The sequence below is a fragment of the Ochotona curzoniae genome, unplaced genomic scaffold (genome assembly GCF_017591425.1).
Source record: "Ochotona curzoniae isolate NIBS_2020 unplaced genomic scaffold, NIBS_Ocur_1.0 contig_3498, whole genome shotgun sequence".
In the NCBI taxonomy this organism is placed as follows: domain Eukaryota; kingdom Metazoa; phylum Chordata; class Mammalia; order Lagomorpha; family Ochotonidae; genus Ochotona; species Ochotona curzoniae.
Genome location: NW_024465885.1, coordinates 17,800,869 through 17,824,033, shown reverse-complemented (window position 1 = coordinate 17,824,033; position 23,165 = coordinate 17,800,869). Strand labels below are relative to the sequence as shown.

Genomic DNA, 23,165 nt, shown 5'->3' with positions numbered 1-23,165 from the left:
AGTAAATATTAAGCTACTAAGGCATAATGTAAAAATATGAAGCGTAATCTGAAACAGTTTTCTGTGTGTCTGGGGACAGCATTTGCAATAGTAAGGGACAAAACTAAAAAAATAAATGAGCTACTTAAAAAAGTCAGAAAAATGTATATCTGTTCTCAATCTGTGGTAAGACTCTGAAAAAGTAATAATGGACAGTTTGTTAGAACTCTATTTTTTTCAAAATCTCATGTATTAATAGGTGATCTATTTGGGATTCTTATTTGTTCCTGCAATTTTTAAAAATGTTTCAAAAGATGCATTTCATCTCCTTGCCCACACATACAGAGACACAGAGAAAGACAGAGAGAGAGAGAGAGAGAGAGAGAGAGAGAGAGAGAGAGAGAGAGAGAAGTGCCCATTGGTTCATTTTCCCAACACTGGTAACTGTGCAGCTGCAGATTTTGGAGTTGTAACAACAAGGTCTTCTTGTGGATCATGTGGATCAAGTCCTTGAGCCAACATCTGTTGTTTCCAACAGATGCATTAACAAGTTGCTACTCAACTTGGATGGGCAGATCTGTAATTGTCACTTCAGCGTGTGCTCTGCATATCCCTCACAGCAACTCAACAACTTAACTATCTATGTGCTACAGCATCCGTGATTGGAAATAATTTCTTATACTGAAATATTTTGTTTTATCTTTATCGATCCTGTTTACTTACTTTAAGTGCTTCATAAAGAAAATCTCTGGCATATGTTAGGAGGAGGATGTCACTATTAGCCAGTTGTTTTGTATGGAAATTCACTGCAATTTTTGTTTAACTTGGGGAGGTATTTAAAAGCTGTAGTTGTCACTCTAAAAAATTAGAATGACTATACCAAGTAGAGGTGGGGAAGAATATCAGCTATAGTTTGTTCATATTTGGTAAGTGATCTGCACTCGAAGATTCAAACAAAATTAAATTCATATTTACCCACCTTAGCATTTTTATGTTGAGTAATGTGAAGGGCTTGGAAGTGGATAACCCTGATGGACTAAGCCAAAGGATGGAAAATGAAGAGAAACAATTCAAAGATAACTTAAAGCCACCCTTGAATGTGCCAGAGTTAGGACAGACAAAAACGTGGAAACAATGACTCCACAGTGCCTCTGCAAAGTACCTCTGGCCATCCGCCCCACCCTCTTGCTTAGCTTCTAGCTTCCATAGTGTAACATACTGTTTTGTTTGAACACAGCAACTCATATCTTGCAGAGACATCTTATTTCTTTTAATTCCAGAAAGCTGATTTGGTGGAATGCATGACTTTTCTAGGAATGCAATTAACTACCTTGTCAAATTTCATACTGTCTAGATGTGGACTTTGATTGTGAAACTAGAAAAGAAAAGGAAAATCACGAGAGAAACAATTAGCACATGTATATGGTTCCAGAATTTGTTGCACAAATATGTTTTGAATCAAATGAATCATTATTTGGCGTGAGCTATTCACTTTATAGTCCTTTATTTAAGCAGTTTAGTCTCTGTTCCTAAGATTGTGGTTGGCATTATTCTTGATGAATGAGACAATTACCTTAAATCATATTAAACAAGCAGAATAAATTATGATTTGACTCTGAAAAGAAAGTATGGAATCTCACTTTGCACTGGTAATATATTTTAAAGGGAAGCATTAGAAAATCAATTTCAAATATAAAAAGATCAAGAATGTATATGAATGAAAAAGCAATTGGAGCAACTAAATATATCTTGATTATGAAATCACATGAGATATGGCCTCCTCCTGCATGTTTTAACAGTTCTTTTTTAGTCTGATCAATCTATATACAAGTAGTTTAAATTCTTACTGCCTTTTAGTTTGATCGAAACTCTGGCATAATAGAAGAATCACATTGTGGAATATTCTGTTCTGAAAGCAATATTTTCAATTAATTAGAAATCATTGCAAAAGTAAAATCTACAAACTTAAATAATATATGAATTGTAACCTAAAAGATAAATTCAGCCTTTCTTGGTTTTTGTTGTTTGTTTGGTTATTTCTGATGGTGTGGTGCATGATAGAATTTAATTTTAATTTTAAGTTAAAGGTCTTGTTTAATATAATTTTCTACAGCCATTTGTTAAGCTGGATTGTTAGGCAAATTAATGATTTTAAGAGTATGAATATTTCCATTATCTTTCTAAGCTATGTGTGAACAAGTTTCCATGCATTTCTACTATCTCTTTTCTCCCAAAACAAAATAATGAGGGTAATAATTTTTTTTTTTTTTAAAGATTTATTTTTATTATTTTTTATTGGAAAGGCGGATATACAGAGAGGAGATACAGAGAGGAAGATCTTCCATCCGATGATTCACTCCCCAAGTGAGCCGCAACGGGTCGATACTATGCCGATCCGAAGCCAGGAGCCTCTTCCGGGTCTCCCACGCGGGTGCAGGGTCCCAAAGCTTTGGGCCGTCCTCAACTGCTTTCCCAGGCCACAGGCAGGGAGCTGGAAGGGAAGCGGGGCTGCCGGGATTAGAACGGGCGCCCATATGGGATCCCGGGCGTGCAAGGCGAGGACTTAACCACTTGCGCCACCGCGCCGGGCCCAAGGGTAATAATTTTTTAATGGCATTAGTATTTAAAACATTCTTAGAACACCAAATGGGAACTGATGCATTCATGAAGAAGATCTCTGTATAAGCCCCACATACCACAGCTACTGTGTAAAGAATGTGGCTTGTGTTGGCATCTGCTGGATAGGGGCATACCAGGGTTTTAGTACCCAGCTGCGGATGAGTGTCTTCTAGAAGAAAATTGCATTATGACTCTTGTATTCCTACTATACATTGTTTTTAATCACTATGTGAGGTGAGAGAAGCAGCCTATTCAGAAATGCATTTTATTTCATTTTCAATACAAGTCTAGGCTTCTTTTTCTGAATCTGCAGCATGTCATAATAGCAGAACTAACCTGTGTTCTGTCCAGGATGGAAACATTAAATCGTCATATTATTCTTTTCTGTTACTGGGTAGTATTCTATAATATGTATGTGCATCATTTTCCATATCCAGTTATTCATATAGTAGATGTATCAACAGATATGTGTGTAGGAATCCAAATGAGAGAAGTTTATAAAAATAAATAAGCTTGCAAATGGTGACGAGCTTATTTACATTTTTACCTCCAGGCTTCCTTTTTGTGAAATAAGGAAAATCATTCCAATAGTTTCATATTGTTTCTAAAATGAAAGAATACATGAATATGAAAATTATTAGTAAATTAGTACTTACCTTGATGTAGAATGTATGTTTGTAAACTTAATTGTAAATTCATTCAAATATTTAAATCTAATTTTCTATATATGATAGTAGGTACAATACATATTGTGAATAGATATAAATGCATATTTTATATTGAATATTTTAGTATATTTAGGCTTTTATTGCATCCTTTTTTTATACATCAAATATGAGTACAATTTTCTCTCTTGTTTGGATTGTATGATGATTCACTCATGAAGAATCTATGTTCAATTTTATTAAATACATGTGCTCATTAATTTTTTGAGTTTATGTACAAAAAAGTCTTTTGTACTGTGTCTTCTACTTAAAAGACTTGAGATTTGAAAGTCATAAAAATACTTATGCTAAACTTTCAGATGTCAGTTTTTGTTTTAGTCATATTTTTTAGCCAGTCGCTATTGGGATAATTTGCTATCAATGTTATCCATCATTTTCTAAAATAAAGTCAGTAGTTGATATATGGCTTTTAATTTGTCTTCAGAAAATGACTTTTAACCATATGCTATTTCTTTACATTAGAGAAGTTAAGTGAATAAATTCTTTGGTTATTTGCTTTTATATTTTCACTAACTTGATTTTTTTCTTTAAAACTGCTGATTTGCATGGAATGTATTGGAAACTTCTTTCCTCAGAATTTTCCTTCTGTCCATGAAATTTGGTAGTTCCTCACCTCATTATAAGTGTAATTAACAAGGCTTTATAATAAGGACATTTTTAACTCAAAACTTTGGTTTTAATGCGTTGATGTTTTTTCTATCTGGTTTCACATCCTATCATTTCACTCATGGCAGTGAATTATCTAACTTGTCTTTTCATATTTTTTTTTACAAATGAGGAAAAAACGCAAACATTACATTAATAGTGTGCAACTGCCTACACAGTAAATCATTGTATTGAATGCAAATGCTAATTGAATATATATTCCATATGTATCTATTTTTAGATTCTGTACATTGTTTAGCATTCAATGTCTGATCTTGGCAGACACCAACCTAATAGATTCCAGCATCAATTTTACAATAAGTTGTTTGTAAGGTTTTCAAAGACTAAACATATCCTACTTTAACCATGCAGGAAAGCAAGGAAAATGCCTGTATCAAAAACAACTCCAAGTTTTTGACAGGATGTGATTTTGAATCAAGGGTTGACAAATAGGAAGAAGTGGTAGTGAAAGTTCCCTCAAGGTAATCCTGTGGACGTACTTCCTGAAGCACAAGGAAGCACTTGACACAACTCCCTCTTCAGTATCTTGGATACAAAGGTCACTCAGTCGGGAAGTCATCGGTCATTGTCTGTAAATGTTCTCTTAGTTGTCGAATAGGGGGTGGGGAGGAAGGAAGAGAGTTTACAAGCATTTGATTGGTAGGGAAGATGAGGATTCTGAAAATGTTCTTCAGTATGTAGGGCAGCCTGTCAGGAGAAAAAAAAAAATCACCATGTTCCAATGGATGACACTTGACGTGTCAAGTGTCACAGAACATCTCAAAACAGGTATCACCTTTCAAGTATTTACCACTAGTGATTCCAATGAAGCCTCACAATTCTGAATTCTTTTTCAGAACTGTGATTAACAATGCCAGGTGTTTTGTTGTTGTTGCTGCTGTTGTTGTTGTTGTTGCTGTCGATGTTTTTCCTCCAGACCTCTGTCCTCGGTGGCTCTGATAACCTAAGGCAACTCTGATTTTCAGTGACCAGAGAGGACAAACACGGAACTTGAATTTGTGGTTCCAAAAAGTGTGTTTATTTATGGTCAGTGTTTTTCCTGTTAACAGTGTCGGGAATCCTTTTTGGAGTTCTTGTAATGGGCATATGCTCTTGTCTGGCCTTTCTGGGTTAGAATTCTAAAGGAAAGCGCAGGAACAAATGGGACTTTGAGGGCAGCTCTCCCAGTCAGGCAGGACACACAGAGAGAGCTCACTCCTGTGAATGCTCTCAAAGGAAAGCAGAGCAGGCTGTGGCGGATAACAGGAGCAGGAGCAAAAGGCCAAAATCCTGGCTTGCTAGGAACCTGACTTGCTCAGCCAACTGTGAGACAGCGTTTGTGTTGGAACACCAGCATTTCCAGAACCAGCTGTAACTGGCTCCTAAGCTAAGGAGACTTTATGGAGAAGTTGGACACAGCATGCGGTTATTTGTGCTCAAGGGGACCCAACTGAGGGATTCAATTTGGATGAGTGGGTTTCTTATCCTGAGTCTGTGACCAAGTCTGAGCATGCCCCTGGATTTAATCTCTTCCTAAGAAGTGTTTATTCTCCAGTTTGTCACTGTTTGTTCCTGTTGCTTTTAAACCAAATCTAAGAGGAGAAGGAAGAAGTGAAAGTCATATAACAGTCCGTGTTCTTCTGCTAATTAGTTCAATTAAACAGAAAGTTATTTGGTCAAAAACAGAAAACTCTAATCTCATCTACGTGGTAACTTGTGGGAGCCCAATTTGGAGACTATGGTGCCAGGCTTCTCAAACCTCGCATTTACTGTGCCTGTAGCATTTTCCCCTCGTTTATTTTGTCTAGAAAAGAGCATTTTGAAGAAAATTTAACTTGAAAAGCATGTTTCCAAAGCTAAACTACAGACGGTGCAATTTGAATAACAATGATTCCCAGCTTCTTGGTTTTCAATTCCAGAAGAAATCTGACAAGCTGACCAGCAACATTTTATAATGCCTAATCATACCTTCATGCAGAATTTATCACCAAATTTCTCATAAAAATAGCACAATAGAAAACGCTTTAAAGTATTCAGAGACTTAATTTTACCTCCTCTTAAGTCTGGTGAGCCCTGTATATTACTTTTTGCTACAGATTCTTCTCTGTAAAATAAGTTAATTGGGGTATATTTGCATTTCATGAAATTCATCCTTGTTAACTACACAATTCCATAACTTTTGGTAACTTAATTGACTAATGCAACATCGTTATTAGTTTTAGAATATATTCACCCCCAGTAAAATTTGATGAAGAGCCCACCCTTGTCTTTTTCACTTGATTTTTCAAATATATATTCTAATTTGAGTTTATTATGTATGGAATGAACTATATTATAAATTAATGTTTGAAATCTGACACAATAAGTAAAATGTAACATATCCTGAAAACTGACTACCCAGCTGTGTGCAGACACTTGCTCTATGTGAGCCAATGCCAGCTTTCTGTTACTTAGTGGCATAAGGAATTGAAAACACAATGCTCTAAATACATAGAGTGAAGCAAAAAAACAAAATCTGAAAAGAAAGAAATGTTACTATATTTGTATTCTCATGTATTCTCATACTTTTCTTTTTTGCCTTAGTATGCAAAATAGAAATTGAATACCCTGAGGCTATTTGTTGTTTGATATGCTTAAACTTTTATGGTGTATGCAAAAATTAATCATCCCTTGTTCTCAAAATTCTAAGGTCGATGATGTGAGTACTCATAGCTATAAAAATAGGCGCTAGTGTGTTTCCCTCAGTTGAATGAACTTGAGACTCAATATTGTTCTCAAAATCATGGCTAGCTTAAAGGCGTTTGATAAATATGCTTCAGATAAATTAATCCTGTTCCTGGGACTAAGTTAAGCACAACGATAATAGAAATTAAGTGGCAGGTTGTACGTCTTTGCAAATTTTTCTTTAATTTCTGCTTATATTTTTAAGAAATCCTGCTTATGCAGAATAATGTTACTTGCTGTAATTACATATTTGCACTTATTAACCAAGTGTATGGAGATGGAGAAGAGGGAATTTGAGTCAAAATGAGGGTGAAAGATCTTTAATAACTGTAAAAGTAGACAATGAACATTTTACAAGGTTTATCCAAAATGTTTTGGCCTGTTTGCTTTAGGAAAAATCTAAGTTTCTGCTGATGTTTACTTTACTTATAAAAATATTCAGTCATACATAAATTAGCTTATCGCCCCTCTGCATACGTCACACAACTGGACTCATTAAATAAGTCAATAGATATACAAACAATTGAAATGAAATCTGCTTTTGAGAGAGTTACCTGCAACTCCATCTTTATAGCAGTACAACTCTCAATAGCTAAGCCACAGAACAAATCTAGACAGATAAAACAAGTGTGGCACATTTACTCAATGCAAGGATATTCTTCCATGAAAAAGTATGAAATCTTACCATTCACAATAATATTGTCCTATCAGAAAATCATTGTGCTTAGTGAAAAAAGTCAGCCCCGAAAAGACAAATATCCTGTGTTCTTTCTGATGTGTGATAGGCAGTTCATAAAATACACACAGATTTGTATAAATATGCACATATACATAGATGTATGCATATATATGCATATATGCTTTACAATGGATCTTAATATTCTGGGAGCTAATGACTATTTACAACACATATCTTACTCCTGATTAATAGTAGAATTCCCTGTTAAACTTGTATTTAGTGTGATTTTATTTTCTTCCTTTTCCTGTACTTGGCATGTCACAATATATACATTTATATATCAGAAAGTTAAGCTGGTAGCATTGAAATGAATAACTATGACATTATAGCAACTTGGGGACAAATAATAAGGGTGGAGGAGGGATGACTTCTGCATTGCGGAATAAATTAAATTAAAGAGAAACAAAATTTTAGTACTTATTACATTTAATTGAAATTGGGTACTGGAATTAAAATACAGATCTGGAAAAGAAAGACAGTGATTATTAGGATCCATGAAATTGCTGAATATCATGAGTTTCTTCCTATTTTATGCAACAGAATCTGGGTGATATTTTGAATTAACATGTAATGGTTCTTGTGTTCTTTAGTATACCTGCATTATTAATAATTTCTTGCATGAAAGTAACATAGAATTGGAGTTTCTCAGAAAGATGATTTCACAGTAATCACAATATTTCTGTACCATATAGTGAAATGCCTAAGTTGCTCTCTTCCAGAATATGGCCTTGCCAATTCTCTTTAAGCTGATGATAATCTACAAGTGTGATATTTCTGAACTTATTTCCAAAATCTGATCTCTAACCTTTGACCAGACATTTGACAAATGCTGCTGTTGTACACATTTAAACTTTTATCTCCTTCAAGGTTAGGAATCATTTTTTTAATTGGAAAGCAAGTACACAAAGAGAAGGAGATACAGAGAAAAGATCTTCTGACTGTTAGTTCACTCTCCAAGTGGCTGCAATAGGCTGAGTTGAGTTAATCCAAAGCCAGGAGCCAGGTATTCATGTGGGTATCAGGTCCCAAGGCTTTCCCAGGCCACAAGCAGGGATCTGGATGGGAAGTTGAGCAGCCAGGATAAAAACCGGTGCCAATAAGGGATCCATATACAGAAGACTTTAGCTACTAGGTTACCATGTGTTCATTGGATTCTTTTGCAGTTGAGCACACGGTTGCTAGGTATGAGAGTCATCTGGACCATATATATACAAGGCATTTGTATAGTAGCACATCAAAACACTTTATTTATGCCTTTATAGAAATGATAAAGGAATTTAAAGAGAATTCAAAATGTGGTAATGTTCACTTTTTTAATGAAGAAGAAAATGCACTATAAAAATCATTATTTGGGACTGATATTGAGCAGGTTAAGCTGCCTTGTGCAATGCTGGCATCTCTTTTTTTTTTTTAAAGATTTATTTTTATTATTTTTTTTATTGGAAAGGCGGATATACAGAGAGGAGAGACAGAGAGGAAGATCTTCTGTCCGATGATTCACTCCCCAAGTGAGCACAATGGCCGATACTATGCCGGTCCAAAGCCAGGAGCCTCTTCTGGGTCTCCAACGCGGGTGCAGGGTCCCAAAGCTTTGGGCCATCCTCGACTGCTTTCCCGGGCCACAGGCAGGGAGCTGGAAGGGAAGCGGGGCTGCAGGGATAGAACCGGCGCCCATATGGGATCCTGGGCGTGCAAGGCGAGGACCTTAACCACTTGTGCCACTGTGCTGGGCCCCGTGTGCTGGCATCTCTTGCATGATGCTTCAAATATCAGCTGCTCCACTTCCATCTCAATCCTTGCCAATGTGCTTAGGAAATCAGTGGAAGATGGACCAAATACTTGGACACCTGCCAATAGAAGGAGTTTCAACCTTGTGTCTTTGGCCTAGCTCTACCCCAATCATTTAGAACCATTTTTGGCGTGTGCCTTCCACATAAATAAGGATATCCATATAAAAATACAAATAATTCATCCAATGAAGAATTAAGTAATTTTTGCTCATCTCATACTGTATTTAAATTCAAATTTAAATAGTCATTATTTTAGCTCCAGATTAAATATATGTAGACTTGTATATACATATATGTATACTTGTATGTATATATGTAAATATATATATATACTTGTATGTTTGCATGTGTGTTTCAAATTTTAGCATTTTAAAGTTAGCACATCATTACTTATATACAGAAACTCAATGGGCAAGAAAAATTATTACAAGGCTGTCTTTGTGTTTGATGTTTCCCCAGATAGCTCATGATCTCTTCTGAAAATACATAAGTCTTCTACTTTCTTGAAGAAATTCTAGCTGCTGTTTCACTACTATGATTGCTTTAAAATATAGGCTTTAATATGCAGGTACGGTGAAGTCAACAGATTAACTGATGACTGCTATTGCAAAAAAATAGTTTGTTACTTAAAGTTCCTAAATAGGGAGGGCACCCCTTGCCACAAGGGCCACAAAGAAGTCATCAAGCTCAATTATGGGACAGAAGCAAAGACAGAACAGAAGCACGGGTTACAGGCTTTATCGTGAGTTGTGGATATGCTCAGTGTATTATGAGGCACAGCAACTGGTCTTAGATTTTATCAGGCTGGAAAAATATTACTGTTGCCTGCCAGAAGTGCTAGGACCCTAGTAGGAAGTTTGTCTCAGAGCAGTCTCGGTGTGGTTCCCTGCTGGCAGCATGCTTCTGAGCTGTCCAGCTCCAGAAGAGCTGCAGCATTTCCTCTGCCAATGCTCCAATATCAGTGTGTTAACAGAAAAATAAGAGAATGTTTAGGTTAAGATAACCTGGTGGTGTACTGAAATCTAACTATACAAACAGTGATTGTTTCTTGTTTTTAAGCTGAGATAATAGTTACAGAAGTGAATCATATGTATTATAAGCATAAATTTAAAGGCTTTGGACAAAGGTATACATCCACATAACATGCAGCTTGTAATTATAGAAGGTGCACCACTGTCCCCTTCCAGCCTACAGTCTCAGTTTGTCAATAAAAATCTCTTTCCAGATCACTGTAATTTTTGTTTATTCGCTAAACATAATACAATGTAAGTTTTTACTCTACTTTTATTCTGTTGTCTGAGCAGATGAGCCAAGCAACTTAAGAGGACAGTCTTTTTTTTTTTTAAAGATTTATTTTATTTTTATTGGAAAGGCAGATATACAGAGAGGAGAGATGGAGAAGGAAGATCTTCCATCCAATGGTTCACTCCCCAGGCGGCCCCTTTGCGGAGCTGTGCCAATCCGACGCCAGGAGCCTCTTCTGGGTCTCCCACATGGGTGCAGGGTCCCAAAGCTTTGGGCCATCCTCGACTGCTTTCCCGGGCCACAGGCAGGGAGCTGGATGGGAAGCTGGGCTGCCGGGATTAGAACTGGCGCCCATATGGGATCCCGGGCGTGCAAGGTGAGGACCTTAACCACTGCGTCATCATGCTGGGCTCAAGAGGACAGTCTTTCAGAACTATCTCCTTTCCTTTTTTTGTGACGTGTAACGTGTAGGGACAGTCTTTTTCTGTATTAAAATCATGTTCAAATTAAAACTTTAGACTCCTGTATCTCATCAAAGCCAGCAAACCCCTTATTATGTTCTCCAAAGACCATCCAATGAGCATCCAGACTGCTCATGTGGCCTGTGCTAGAACACAAAAGCACTACCTCAGAATGATCCTCAGAATAGACCTGTTACCCAGCAGCCTTTTGAAACAAAAACAAACACTCCAGCAGAATACCACAATATGATTGGATTCTTTCTGATTTAAATCGTGTTCTGCACGTTTTAAAGTCTTCATCTGGTATGATCATGCATTTCCTAGCACGACAATTAAGGCCACCTACAATGTCCAGCTGCCCTTCCTCAGCCTTTCCAGCCATCTATACAAAAACAAACTCATCTACTCTATGAAGGTCAAGATGTATTTCAATTTTGATTACCAGCTTTGGCTGTCGAGTTTTGACACTTTCAATTTTGTGGAAATGACTGAATTGCAGCACTAAATCTAAAACAGTTACACTGGATGAAAATTTGGCATACTAAAATCCCATCTAAAGAAAAATTTCTGAATGTTATCAATAACAAAATTCACCCCAGAAAAAAATTGACAAGGCAAATATTTATGCAGAGAAAAGCTATGGCTTTTTTGAAGTGTTAAGATATTTGGAAAATTAAAAAAATAGATAATTTTTCAAAATGTTTTTGGCTATTTGAGAAGAGAAGAATCTTTTACATTTATGTAAATTTTATATTGTTTCTGGGATACATTTTATCTAAATAAGACTAAGGTGAATACTTAGAGGTGTGTCACATTTATTTTCAGGCATAAATAGCAGATATTACATTTAGATTTAACACATGTGGAGCTACATGGCTATCTGTCTAGTGATTCCCAAATTGTTTTATGTTTTGGGTGCAATCCATGAAGGAAAGACGGCATAAAATGATTCAGCATAAAAAGATAGTCAGAATCTGTAGCAGGATCATAACAACTCTGTCAAGAAAAACCATTAGCTTAAAAAGAACATGACACACTTGGCATAGATATTTAGAGGAATATTCATCACTCTCTTTGTTATGTATAACAATGTGTTACATTCTGGGAAAGATCACCCTCCATTGTTAGATACTTCACAAGGCCCTAAATGATTTAGAATATTATAGAATATCTAACAAATGCAAAGGAAATTTTTAAAAGCATATATCAATTATTTCTCTGGTGAGATAGATAGGCAGATATATAGCTATTCCAGTAGATACAAATGCAAAATCTCTCTGTCTCACTAGTTTATAACACCTTTGCTAGCACACTTCACTTTCCAAAGCAGGCTATTCACGGAAACATGAAGCACTGCATTTGCTTTAGTTTGCGTTTTTTATGTGAAGTAGATTTTTTTCATTTTAGAGATTAATCAACATCAGGTAATCAGTAAGTTTTAAATTCAAGCAGTCACCAGTATTACCTTCTTCTGCACGGAAGTATTAAAAATATGTGAATATTCCCATAAATTTTCACAGCCAAATCAACTCTATGATAATTCTTCTAAATATGTAACAATACTGAATGCTACAAAAAGAATTAACATTTGATATTAAAAAAATGAATGTGAAGAATTCCAAAAATGAAAGCAAGTTCATTTTCCTGAATTTATGCATCTGTGCTGCTTCAAATCTCTCTGCTAGTAATCCTCCTGATTTTAGTTGGTTCAAATTCTAATGAGTTTGATTATTAATTGTAAATATATTATCTCATCTTTAAACAACTTTGAGGTCTTAATGTTATATAGTATCTAATTTTGTGATATATTCAAATTTGAACTCAGATAACCTAACTCTTGGATAAAATATAATAATAGAAAATAGGATGACAATATCTGGTCAAAATTTATGTCCACATTATGCAACATTGTAGAACATTTTTTTTTTTCAAAAAATGCTGGGAACCACAGACCCTGGGAGGCTTGTGATCTGGTCAAAAACCACACTGGCACAAGAGATGGATCAGAGGGCAATCAGCACACTAACAACACAAGAACGAACTGCTATATTATGAGACAGAGCGAGCAGAACACGAAACTGGTTAACTGTTGCCTGAACAACTGTAAAGGAGTGGACTGTAATGTCAATGGATTTTGTAGAATAGTGGCTGGATGTGTTGTGCCAGATTAAAGGAAATCCATCGCTCCAGAAAAGAAATGCCATGTGCACACATGTGGAACCGTGAGCCACAGAACTGTATTTAGAATTCTAGCATTGAATACAAAGCAGTAAATGATAAAACTTATTTGTTTCATTAGAAGTTTGTGATAAAAATCAAATGAATTTAAATTATGCAAACGATTGGAGTCCATCTGGTACATCTCAGATGTTCAAGATTCTGAGAATTTCTAATTTCTTTTTCTTTACATTCTATTATTATTACTATCATTATCGTTATCTTTATTACTATTTTATGATACAGTTCCATAGGCTCCTGGCATTTCCCTTATCACAGCCCTAATCCCCCCCACTCCCACCTAGTTCCTCTGTATAATTATTAATATAGTTCATCATATACAGTCATATGTCCATCATTGCAGGCATGGACAATGGCAGAGTCCAGAATCCTATTGTTAAGATACAGTTTCATTGTAAGTCCGTCTTTGTCTCGAAACAGAAGTGCATACAACACTGCATCCTCACATCTGGATGTTAGTCTCCATTTCACAGCTACTGTACATCGCTTAAATAAAGTCATAATACAAAATCAACAATAGAAAGAAAAGTAAAAATTTACAGTGCCATGAGGTTAAATAACATGTTACTAGATATGACAGTCTCCATTACGCAGTTATTATACATCCCCTTAAATGCAAAGCCACAAAACAAACTCAACATCAAGAAGGAAAAAGAAATTAACAATACCAAGAAGTTAAACAACATGCTATTAAATGAATAACGTGTAGCTGAAGAAATGAAAATCAAAAACCTTCTTGAAGAAAATGATGCTACTGTAGGATCTATGAGTCACTGAATGGTTTAATCAGAAGAGAGTGTTTTCAAGAGATGAAATTAACAGAAAACATCAAATCCTATGTGATAGAGTTTCCCTCGATTTTTGTTGGTGAAGTGTGTCTCTTCTAGACAACAAACAGAAGAGTTTTGTTTTTTAATCCAGTCTACTAATCTATGACATTTGATTGAGCTTAAGCAATTTACATTCAGGGTCAATATGTATGTGTGGTGCTTTGGTCCTAACATTTTAGGAATGGATTGTTCATTGGTTTCGTCTTCTGTTGTCATTTTACTGGAATGTTCTTCCTGTTTGCCTTTGGTTTTGATAGGTGCTATTCCTCTTCTCTGTCAAGAGAACATCTTCAAATATCATTTGTAGGGCAGGTTTGAAAGAGGCAAATTCTTTTAGCTTTTCTTTACTGTGGAGGAATTGTATTTCATTTTCAAAGACAAAAGAAAGCTTTGCTGGATATGTTATTCCAGGCTGACAATCGTTTTCTCTTAGAATCTGGAATATGTCACTCCATTCTCTTCTTGCCTATAGAGTTTCCTGGGAGAGATCTCCTGTGAGTAATTGGCATTCCTTTTTAGATCAACTGATTTTTTTTCACGTGCACATTTAAGGATCTTTTCCTTATTTTCGATTGAAGAGAGCTTGATGATCATGTGTCTTGGTGAAGATCTCTTTTGATCAAGCCTGTTGGGAGTTCTGTGCCCCTCCTGGATGTTGTTTCCCAATTCTTTCTCCAGATTAGGGAAAGTTTCCTTTATTATTTCATTAAATACATTTGCAAACTCAGCTTCTCTTTCTGCACCTTCTGGGTCTCCCATAATTCTTATATTTGACCTCTTAATAGTGTCTTTCAATTCTTGAATACTTTCATTTGGCCTGATCCAGCTCTGCTCCCAGCTTTTTGTTTGCTCCTCCTGATGACAGAAAATATTTTTTTCAATTCTGAGATCCTTTCTTCTGCTTGCTTCATTCTATTTTGGAGACTCTCCACTGTACTTTTAATTTGCTCTACTGTGTTCTTAATTTCTGATATACCAGCCTTGATTTGCTTTACTGCTTCCTTAAATTGTTTGAACTCTTGCATGTGCTTCTCATTTTTGCTCAGAAGCTTTAAAATAAGTTTTCTGAATTTTGCTTGCCCCATTTTCTCGATGTCTTCCTCATTTAACGCTGAGGTTGGCATAAGGTTTTGCTCCTTTTCAGGGGAGTTTTCAGTAATATTCATTGTGCCTTTGTCTGTTCTTTTGCTCTTGGTCATTGTACTTCTGGTTAGCAGAGTCTTCTCCTTAGGGCAGGTTTCTAAGCTGTGTCACCCACAGGTCTATAATGCGATTTTACTTATTGCCATTGGTACACAACTTTTTGTTTGGAGCTGATTGAGCCAGACCCTCTAGCGCGTTCCAAGTCTAGGTTCTTATGTTAGATTTCCACAAAGAACTTGGTAGCTCCAACTCCTGGCTCACCACTCTTCACCCCCTGTGATACTGTGCTGAGGTTGCACCATGGTCTCTGCAACCTTTCTCCTACTTCCGGTATGGGCAGGTCTTAGGATTAGACACCAGGTGTCCTATATAGCTAGGTTGTTGGTTGCATTCATCTTTTCAGAACTTGTTGGATGTTTGGGCCCAGCGCAGTGGCGCAAGTGGTTAAGGTCCTCGCCTTGCATGCCCAGGATCCCATATGGGCACCGGTTCTATCCCAGCAGCCCCACTTCCCATCCAGCTCCCTGCCTGTGGCCCAGGAGAGCAGTCGAGGATGGCCCAAAGCTTTGGGACCCTGCACCCATGTGGGAGACCCGGAAGAGGCTCCTGGCTTCGGATCGGCAAAGTATCGGTCTTTGCGCTCACTTGGGGAGTGAATCATCGGATGGAAGATCTTCCTCTCTGTCTCTCCTCTCTGTATATCTGCCTTTCCAATAAAAAAAAATAATAATAAATCTTAAAAAAAAAAGAACCTGTTGGATGTTTGTCTGGGTGCCGCACAGACCTATTTTGACCGGTATTATGTGAAAGTCAGTATTATTTTCCTGTGGGATCTGTGCAATCCATGGAACCTGTGAGCTCAGCACATGTATAGTTCACTCTTGTCCCCTGCAGTCCTAAAGCTTTTGCCACACTGTTCAAAATCCCACCTGACATATCATTACTGGAGTTCTTGATCTGCTGGCCATCAGATCTCAGGGCTACCCAGACCTATATTGGGTGGAACCTGTAGAATGCCACGTAGATGCAGTTCACCAAGACAGAAATGAATTCACGTCCAACTCAGCCTATGCTCAGTCCTTTCCCTTGCCTTTGCCTTCTTACGCAAAATGGTCCCCCATTCGGCTCTAACATGCTGACTGGGCTGTGACATCCACCCTGTTCTCCCACTGCCTGTCTGGGATCTGTTGCTCTGTCTCTGCTCCTGGTCAAATCAAATGGACCAGCAGGATGGATAGGTCTTTGGTTTTACCTCCCAAGCTGCCAGTGAAAGTCCCTTCCCACCTGGCTGTTTGGGGAGTTCAGATGGCTGTTAGCTGAATGCCGCTGGAGTATCAGTCACTGCAACACCACACTGTCATGTTCGCTGGTTTCCTGTGTCTGTCAGTCTCCAGGTACCACTCTTGTGTTGTTCTGTCCTTTCCTATTTTCTGAAATATGACCTCTTTGTTTCATCCTGATTAAATATTTCTCCGTCAATTTAAACGTGTCCTTACCCTATTCTGCCATCTTGATTCTCTGCGAATTTCTAATTTCAACTTATGAAAAGGTATGGATTCCCAGATTTGGGGACTTACTGTTTACTCAACTGGCTGAGGAAATATATTTTTTGTATTATGAGAGTTCTGAAAAAGAGTCAATAATTCATTTGTTTTATAAAAAAAACAACTGTATGTAAACTGGCAAGTTTTGGGAATATTTAGATGAAAGGACCACAATCTGATGTATGTGAAAAATGGCAAGGGTTAAATTAACAATGGAAAAATTAGAATTATATAAAAAGAAGAATCTATCAGTTTTCCTAAGGTGAACCTAATTGGCCAGCTAGGCTATTGGTGTAGAAAGATGCATGACTCTGAAATGTCAGAGTCCACTGTACAAATGCTGAGGCATATGTCCAAAACAGGAAATTCAGTACCACACGGGTTTGAGGAAGTTAGGCTAGGTATGGTGAGATGATGAACATTATACTATGTATGATTATACTAAATCAAACCCAAAAGTTTTTTCTGGGTTTAATAGACGTGTTAGAAACTTATGAAAAATTGAGGGGAAAATGTCCTTCACTTTGCATTGTAACAAATGGTAAAGAAAAATAACAGAAGGTAATGCTTTTAAAGGCATGTCTGATTCAAAAGAAAAATCTTTTCAGCGTTTACTGCATGATATTTTCCCATGGAGATAATTTTTAAAAGCTTGGCTATCTAAGAAATGTAATACTGAACCTTTTTTGTTATTACTTTAACTTGTCCAATCTGCAAACCGCAGAGAAACCTCAGAGGTTCATTAGAAATTCCCAAAACCAGAAAAAGGAAGGTACCCATAAAAACAAACCAACAAAACCAGACCTTTTAGGAGTTTAAATGTAAGTTTTGACTTCCTGATTCTAATAAGAAGGATTACATTTTAGTTACAGAATAATGGTAAATGTTTCTTGAAAACACGACAATTAACATAATGAATCTTTGTCAATAGATTTACTACACACAAATGTCAGGTGTTATTCTAACACAAAATCTATACACTGCAGGCTCCTTCCTTATTTCAGTCCATCTATTTGGATATCGTCCTTGGCCTAATATTATTGCTTTCTGGGTATATTTCCTTTTTCTATTATTTCGTTGAGTATAATCAATATTTCAAGTCATGTAACTAAGAGAGAAGCTTGCCCTTCCTCTGTAGAAATGATGATGATGCAATCTTGCAAGTGATGGTCTCTTTTGTCACCAAGCCAGTCTTGGTCATTATAAAAAGATCATGTATGTGCCTGCCATTGCCGTCTGAGGGTACTTAAACAAAGCTTGTGCAATAACACAATTTAAGCCTAATTTGGTACAAGCATTTGAAACTGTCATTAAGATACTGGTTGCGATGACAACACCTCATGTTGGAGTAGCAGGTTGGAGTTCCAGCTCCATTTCCAATCTAGCTTCCTATTCATGGGCACCCTCTTAGGGCAACAGGTGGTGATCCAAGCAGCTGTGTCTATGCACCCAAATTGGAGGCAGAGATTGAATTGCTGCTTCTGGGCTGCAGCCAAGTCCAATCCTGTCCAATCCTGTCTGTTGTGGGAATAGAGGAGTAAAGAAGTGAAGGGGATCTCTGTCTTTCACTCTGCCTTTTAAGTAAAACAAAGGCAACTAACTAAATAAATAAACAAATAAATAAATAAACTAAAATAAAACAAAGATTATTTTGATTCAAAAAACATTCAATGCCAGGAATTAATAGTTTGTGTTTGTTTGCTTGCTTTGCTTTGTTTTTAAAGAATGCACATTTTCCTTTAATATTTTGGAAACCCCCTCTGACATTTTTTTAAAGATTTATTTTTATTATTATTTTTTTTATTGGAAAGGCAGATATACAGAGAGGAGAGACAGAGAGGAAGATCTTCCATCTGATGATTCACTCCCCAAGTAAGCTCAACGGCCGACACTATGCCGATCCAAAGCCAGGAGCCTCTTCTGGGTCTCCCACATGGGTGCAGGGTCCCAAAGCTTTGGGCCATCCTCGACTGCTTTCCCGGGCCACAGGCAGGGAGCTAGATGAGAAGCGGGGCTGCAGGGATAGAACCAGTGCCCATATGGGATCCTGGGCGTGCAAGGCGAGGACCTTAACCACTTGTGCCACCGCGCTGGGCCCAACCCCCTCTGACTTTTGAAACAGATCTTTCCTGTTGCTGAATCAAGAGCATGCCATTGCACTAGCCTGGACTCCAGCAAGTTCCCAGAAAGCAATGTTTCTTCCTTATTAAAAAGGTTCTGGACTCTTGCTTTCACAGAATATGTGTCAATATATGACACAGGAACAAAATAACTGCCTAGTTCTCCACCATGGACAAAGATAATTTGTAAAGAAAAATAAATTGAAAGAAACATGAGACAACCTATTGTGACAAACAATGATTTTGGAATGTCTAGAACTTTGAATTGTTTGTATAAGCCCAGAAATGCTCACCAATGAAGGTGAGCTATGTGACTCATTGGACACTTCCTCCTTCCAAACCTTCACTATTATTCTCTTGTATTTGATTTTTTGAGAAATAATTTGATTAAAGCATACTCAATATCACATTACCAAGTGTATCATGTCCATTATTGTTTTACTTGTCACACATCTGTTTTACCTGAAATAGCAAGATAATATCTCCCTCTCAGATACCAATACAACCAACATACACATGTTAATATTATTTAAACTTTCCAAAAAGTATTACCTATATTCTCTTTCAGGTTTCTTTCACCAGTTTCTCCCTATTTTCTGCTTTTCTATGCTTTTCTATGCTTTTTCTATGCTTTTGCATGAATTAGTTTCTCAGCAATGTACTTTTCATCCCTCAAGACTCTTAAAAGGATAACTGTTTCAGTAATATCCACAATTTAAACTATGCAAAAAGACACAGAAGAGAAGTTCATCCCTGACCTACTAAGAGTTCATTAATTAATTTGTATTTTAGGTAGGTACTAGCATTTTATGAAACCGTTGTCTTGTTAAAACGTCTTCCTATAGCACCTAACATTTCCCAGTCTTCTCATTGGATTACTGGTCCATTCTGTACAACTGTTACCTTCAGTTCCTACAAGTTACTAACTTAGAAGCAAGAAAATAAGAATAAAATAATCCAAATTTATCTTAAAACATGTATTGCAATGATATTATTTATACTGAGAAAAGTAAACTGAAGTAACTTGTATGCTAGTCATTTGAAAAAATCACTTTTTGGTACCTAAGATTTAATGAAAAGTCAAGTAATTCATCTCACTTGTTCTTAGTAATGTGGTACATTGTGTTGCAGTATATGAAAAGTTTAGGTAAACTGTACTTCAATTATGAATTAAAAAGTCTTACCAAAACTTTAAAAAATCATTGATATACTAGTTGCCCATGGGATTTGTCTCTGTTTTATATTTTATTATTTCTTGACATTATTTATAAGAGAGTAAAACAAGTATTATTAATGATTTATTGATATTAAAATATTGATAGGCGTTACCTACAAGTAAGGGGCCTCCAGCTGGTATGTGCAGCTGAGCTATGCTGAAATACAACCAGTACAAGGGGCATGTATTAAAAGAGCAGAATAAATGACTTAACAGAGACCTAAAAGTAGCAATCAGAAAGGCTTCATTTAACATAGAGATGGCACAAGCTTCAAGCAATCGCCTCTCCTTAAGTAAGTGTGGAATTACAAAGTGCTATTTATTACAGTCCAACAGGGCCCAGCAGCTTGCTAAAAAACCTTTGAAGAAATTTAACTGTTAAAATGTCTTGCTCAATACAGAGATGGTAAAATCTAGACAGACCCCCAAAACAACATACAAAGTTTTCATTAAAAAGTTAGCGTAGCCCTCATTGTAGCTGTTCTATAAAATGAATCATTTTCCCCTTTTATAAAGGAGAAATGTCATGACTGGTTATTTTCAAAACTTCTTTCAAAATGTATTTTTACCACTAGGGAAAATGAACTAGTTTCATACGGGTACAGAATGAAGTGTAGATCTTTGTGGGTTTAAGGGAAAGTGTTTCAATGGCAAGTTTCTTTGAAATGTTCTGTTAGCACACATAAACTTGTTTTATTAATGGCTTTGCTTCAGCAGATAAATTAGTGGAAATTTTCCACTGTTTATACACAAAGCAAATTTTGGTTCTAGGGACATTTAATTTTTTTTTTATTATTGGGCAATAGATTGATTTCTTTAAGCATTAGGGAGAGTCAAACAAAATGATTTTTAAAAAGTCAGTGTATCTGTTATTAATTTATAATTCAGTGATATGTTTTTAAACATTGAGAATGTTTGTAAAGATAAATTTCTGTAGTAAAAATAACATATTTTGTTTGGAATGAACTTCAAATTAGTAAACCACAAGAATGAGGGGATGAGGCCAATTTGGGAACTGACGTAGTCTAGCAGACATAAAAGGTAAATTATGTTCATTTACATGAGAGAATATTAATTGCTGGTGTCACCAAAATGGGATTAATCAAATGAATATATATGTCCATAAAAATAGCAACGTCTTCTTGACAGAAGACTGAGTCATCATCCACAGGCAATTATCCTAACAATGCATTAATTTTAAAAAGTTCATATGGGGAACTTATAAGCAACAGAAACAGATAATGGGCAAATCACTGCAATGAATTCAAGGCTTAATTTTTTTCACTGAAATAGTAAAAACAAGAATAATGAAAATAACTTTAAGATAGAAGCAAGAAGTGAAAAAAGCATTGATGGAAACAAATTGGAAACTCAGATGCAAGGGTCATTGTAGGATTATCATAGGCATATCAAGTGAATAAATGTGGAAACTTCATTGCTAGCTGTTGTGGCGAAACACATAATGTTCTAATCATCTTTGATTTGAGAAAAATCTACAGGAAATGAGTCTGTTAACAATAAAAATAATTCTGTTGTTAATGTATCTACTATATCCTGGGCTTTTGTATATTTAGCATCTATAATTTATTTTTGCTGAATTCCATTAGGGCAGGGTGCCACTGAACTCAAGTGAGACCTTTAGATTGGCTAGTTTATCAGGATGACTTGAAGACTGAGGTACGTTAATGGATAGTATGCACTTTTCTTCTTAGTGAAAGGAGTTGAATTAGGAAATTAGGAAAACATATTTAATTTTCAAATAGAATTAAAGGTAACCCTATGACATCTAATCCAAACAGATGGTCTTCTGATTTTTTTTTCATACTTTTGGTAATCCAAGACAAAATGCAGTGAATGAGATACTTATTATTAAATATTTTAAAGAAACAAAAATTTAGAAAGATGTTTGTTTTCTTGATATATGCTTTACTCATAAGAGATTGTTTCAGGAATCAAGCTCTACTGCAATGTGTACTAAATCGTATCTATTTTACAATACACTAAATATTATTATTACCTATAGTTACCATGGGACTTCTTATGCATAATGAATTCCAGTCCTCTTATAGAGTTGCATAGGAAAATGTTATCAATGTGCTGAAGAATCTGGCATTAATAATTTTGCAACATTGTAACAAATAGGTAGTCCTGATGTTTTGTTCTTTTTAATACATCAAATGTATTTCATTGCTTACATTATAGTAGCAGATTGAAAACATCTGCTCACTACCAGCAGCAGACAATCTCAGTTCATTTTCCATAGGCTTTCTTGCAAGGACCAGGGCTATAATCCAGCTGCTGAGGCTGCATCTGGGGCCAGATTAATACTCAAGAGCCTTGGAAATGGAAATAGTGTTTTGTTGCCAAAGATTAGAACAATGATAGACTCCATTTGCTTGCTCTCCTTCCTGTCTGCTTTAGTTCACCATTTCTTCCCCTTACCCTCTCCCATCCTCTTTCCACAGCACCATCTCCTGTCATGACAATTAAGAAAGATCGGACATCCAGAAATAGCATCTCTTTATCCTGGCAAGAACCTGAACATCCTAATGGGATCATATTGGACTACGAGGTCAAATATTATGAAAAGGTGGGGAAACAATGTTACAGGATTGGGTTATGTGGGGAAAGGAAGCTATTTTCTCCAGAACTGTATTCTTGCAAGGAAACATCTGACATTGCTTGTGAATGATAGAGCTCTGTTTACAATTCTGGTCATGGGAATCCCTTGATTAATAGAGAGTAAGGAAAAGATTTAGATATCTTATCAAATAACCCAGAGCTGACAGTATTAAGTGCCATCAAAGATGTCACTAACAAACATAGGGAAATTAGTTATGACACTACACATGACATATTTGTCCTTTCACACCAAAACCAAGGCTTCAATGATTGTGTGGGGTTTTCTTAGTGTAGTGATGAACTATTCTCAAATCATCATTGTATTACCTTCACATTTAAAGAATTTCATTCACTCTAGGTGGGAACATTGTATTGATAAAAACATTTAGCTGGACTGAAGATGAAAAGCTTTCTTTGCTCTGTAGAAAAGATTTTAATGCAGTTAAAAAGACAGACACATGAGAATTATTTCAAAGAATTTAAGTAGGAATTTTTCTCCCTGAAAACAAGTTATGATCAAGTTTG

At 36.3% G+C, this 23,165-nt stretch overlaps 1 protein-coding gene across 3 annotated transcripts in view; it reads left to right on the top strand.

The window, feature by feature from the left end:
- Window positions 1-23,165, top strand: part of EPHA3 (EPH receptor A3) — a 322,548-nt gene that overhangs the window by 231,846 nt on the left and 67,537 nt on the right. For all 3 annotated transcript variants that reach the window (XM_040980850.1, XM_040980852.1, XM_040980851.1), the window contains exon 6: window positions 22,484-22,608. In XM_040980850.1, the coding sequence (XP_040836784.1) occupies window positions 22,484-22,608 (125 nt within the window). The remainder of the gene's footprint in view (window positions 1-22,483; window positions 22,609-23,165) is intronic.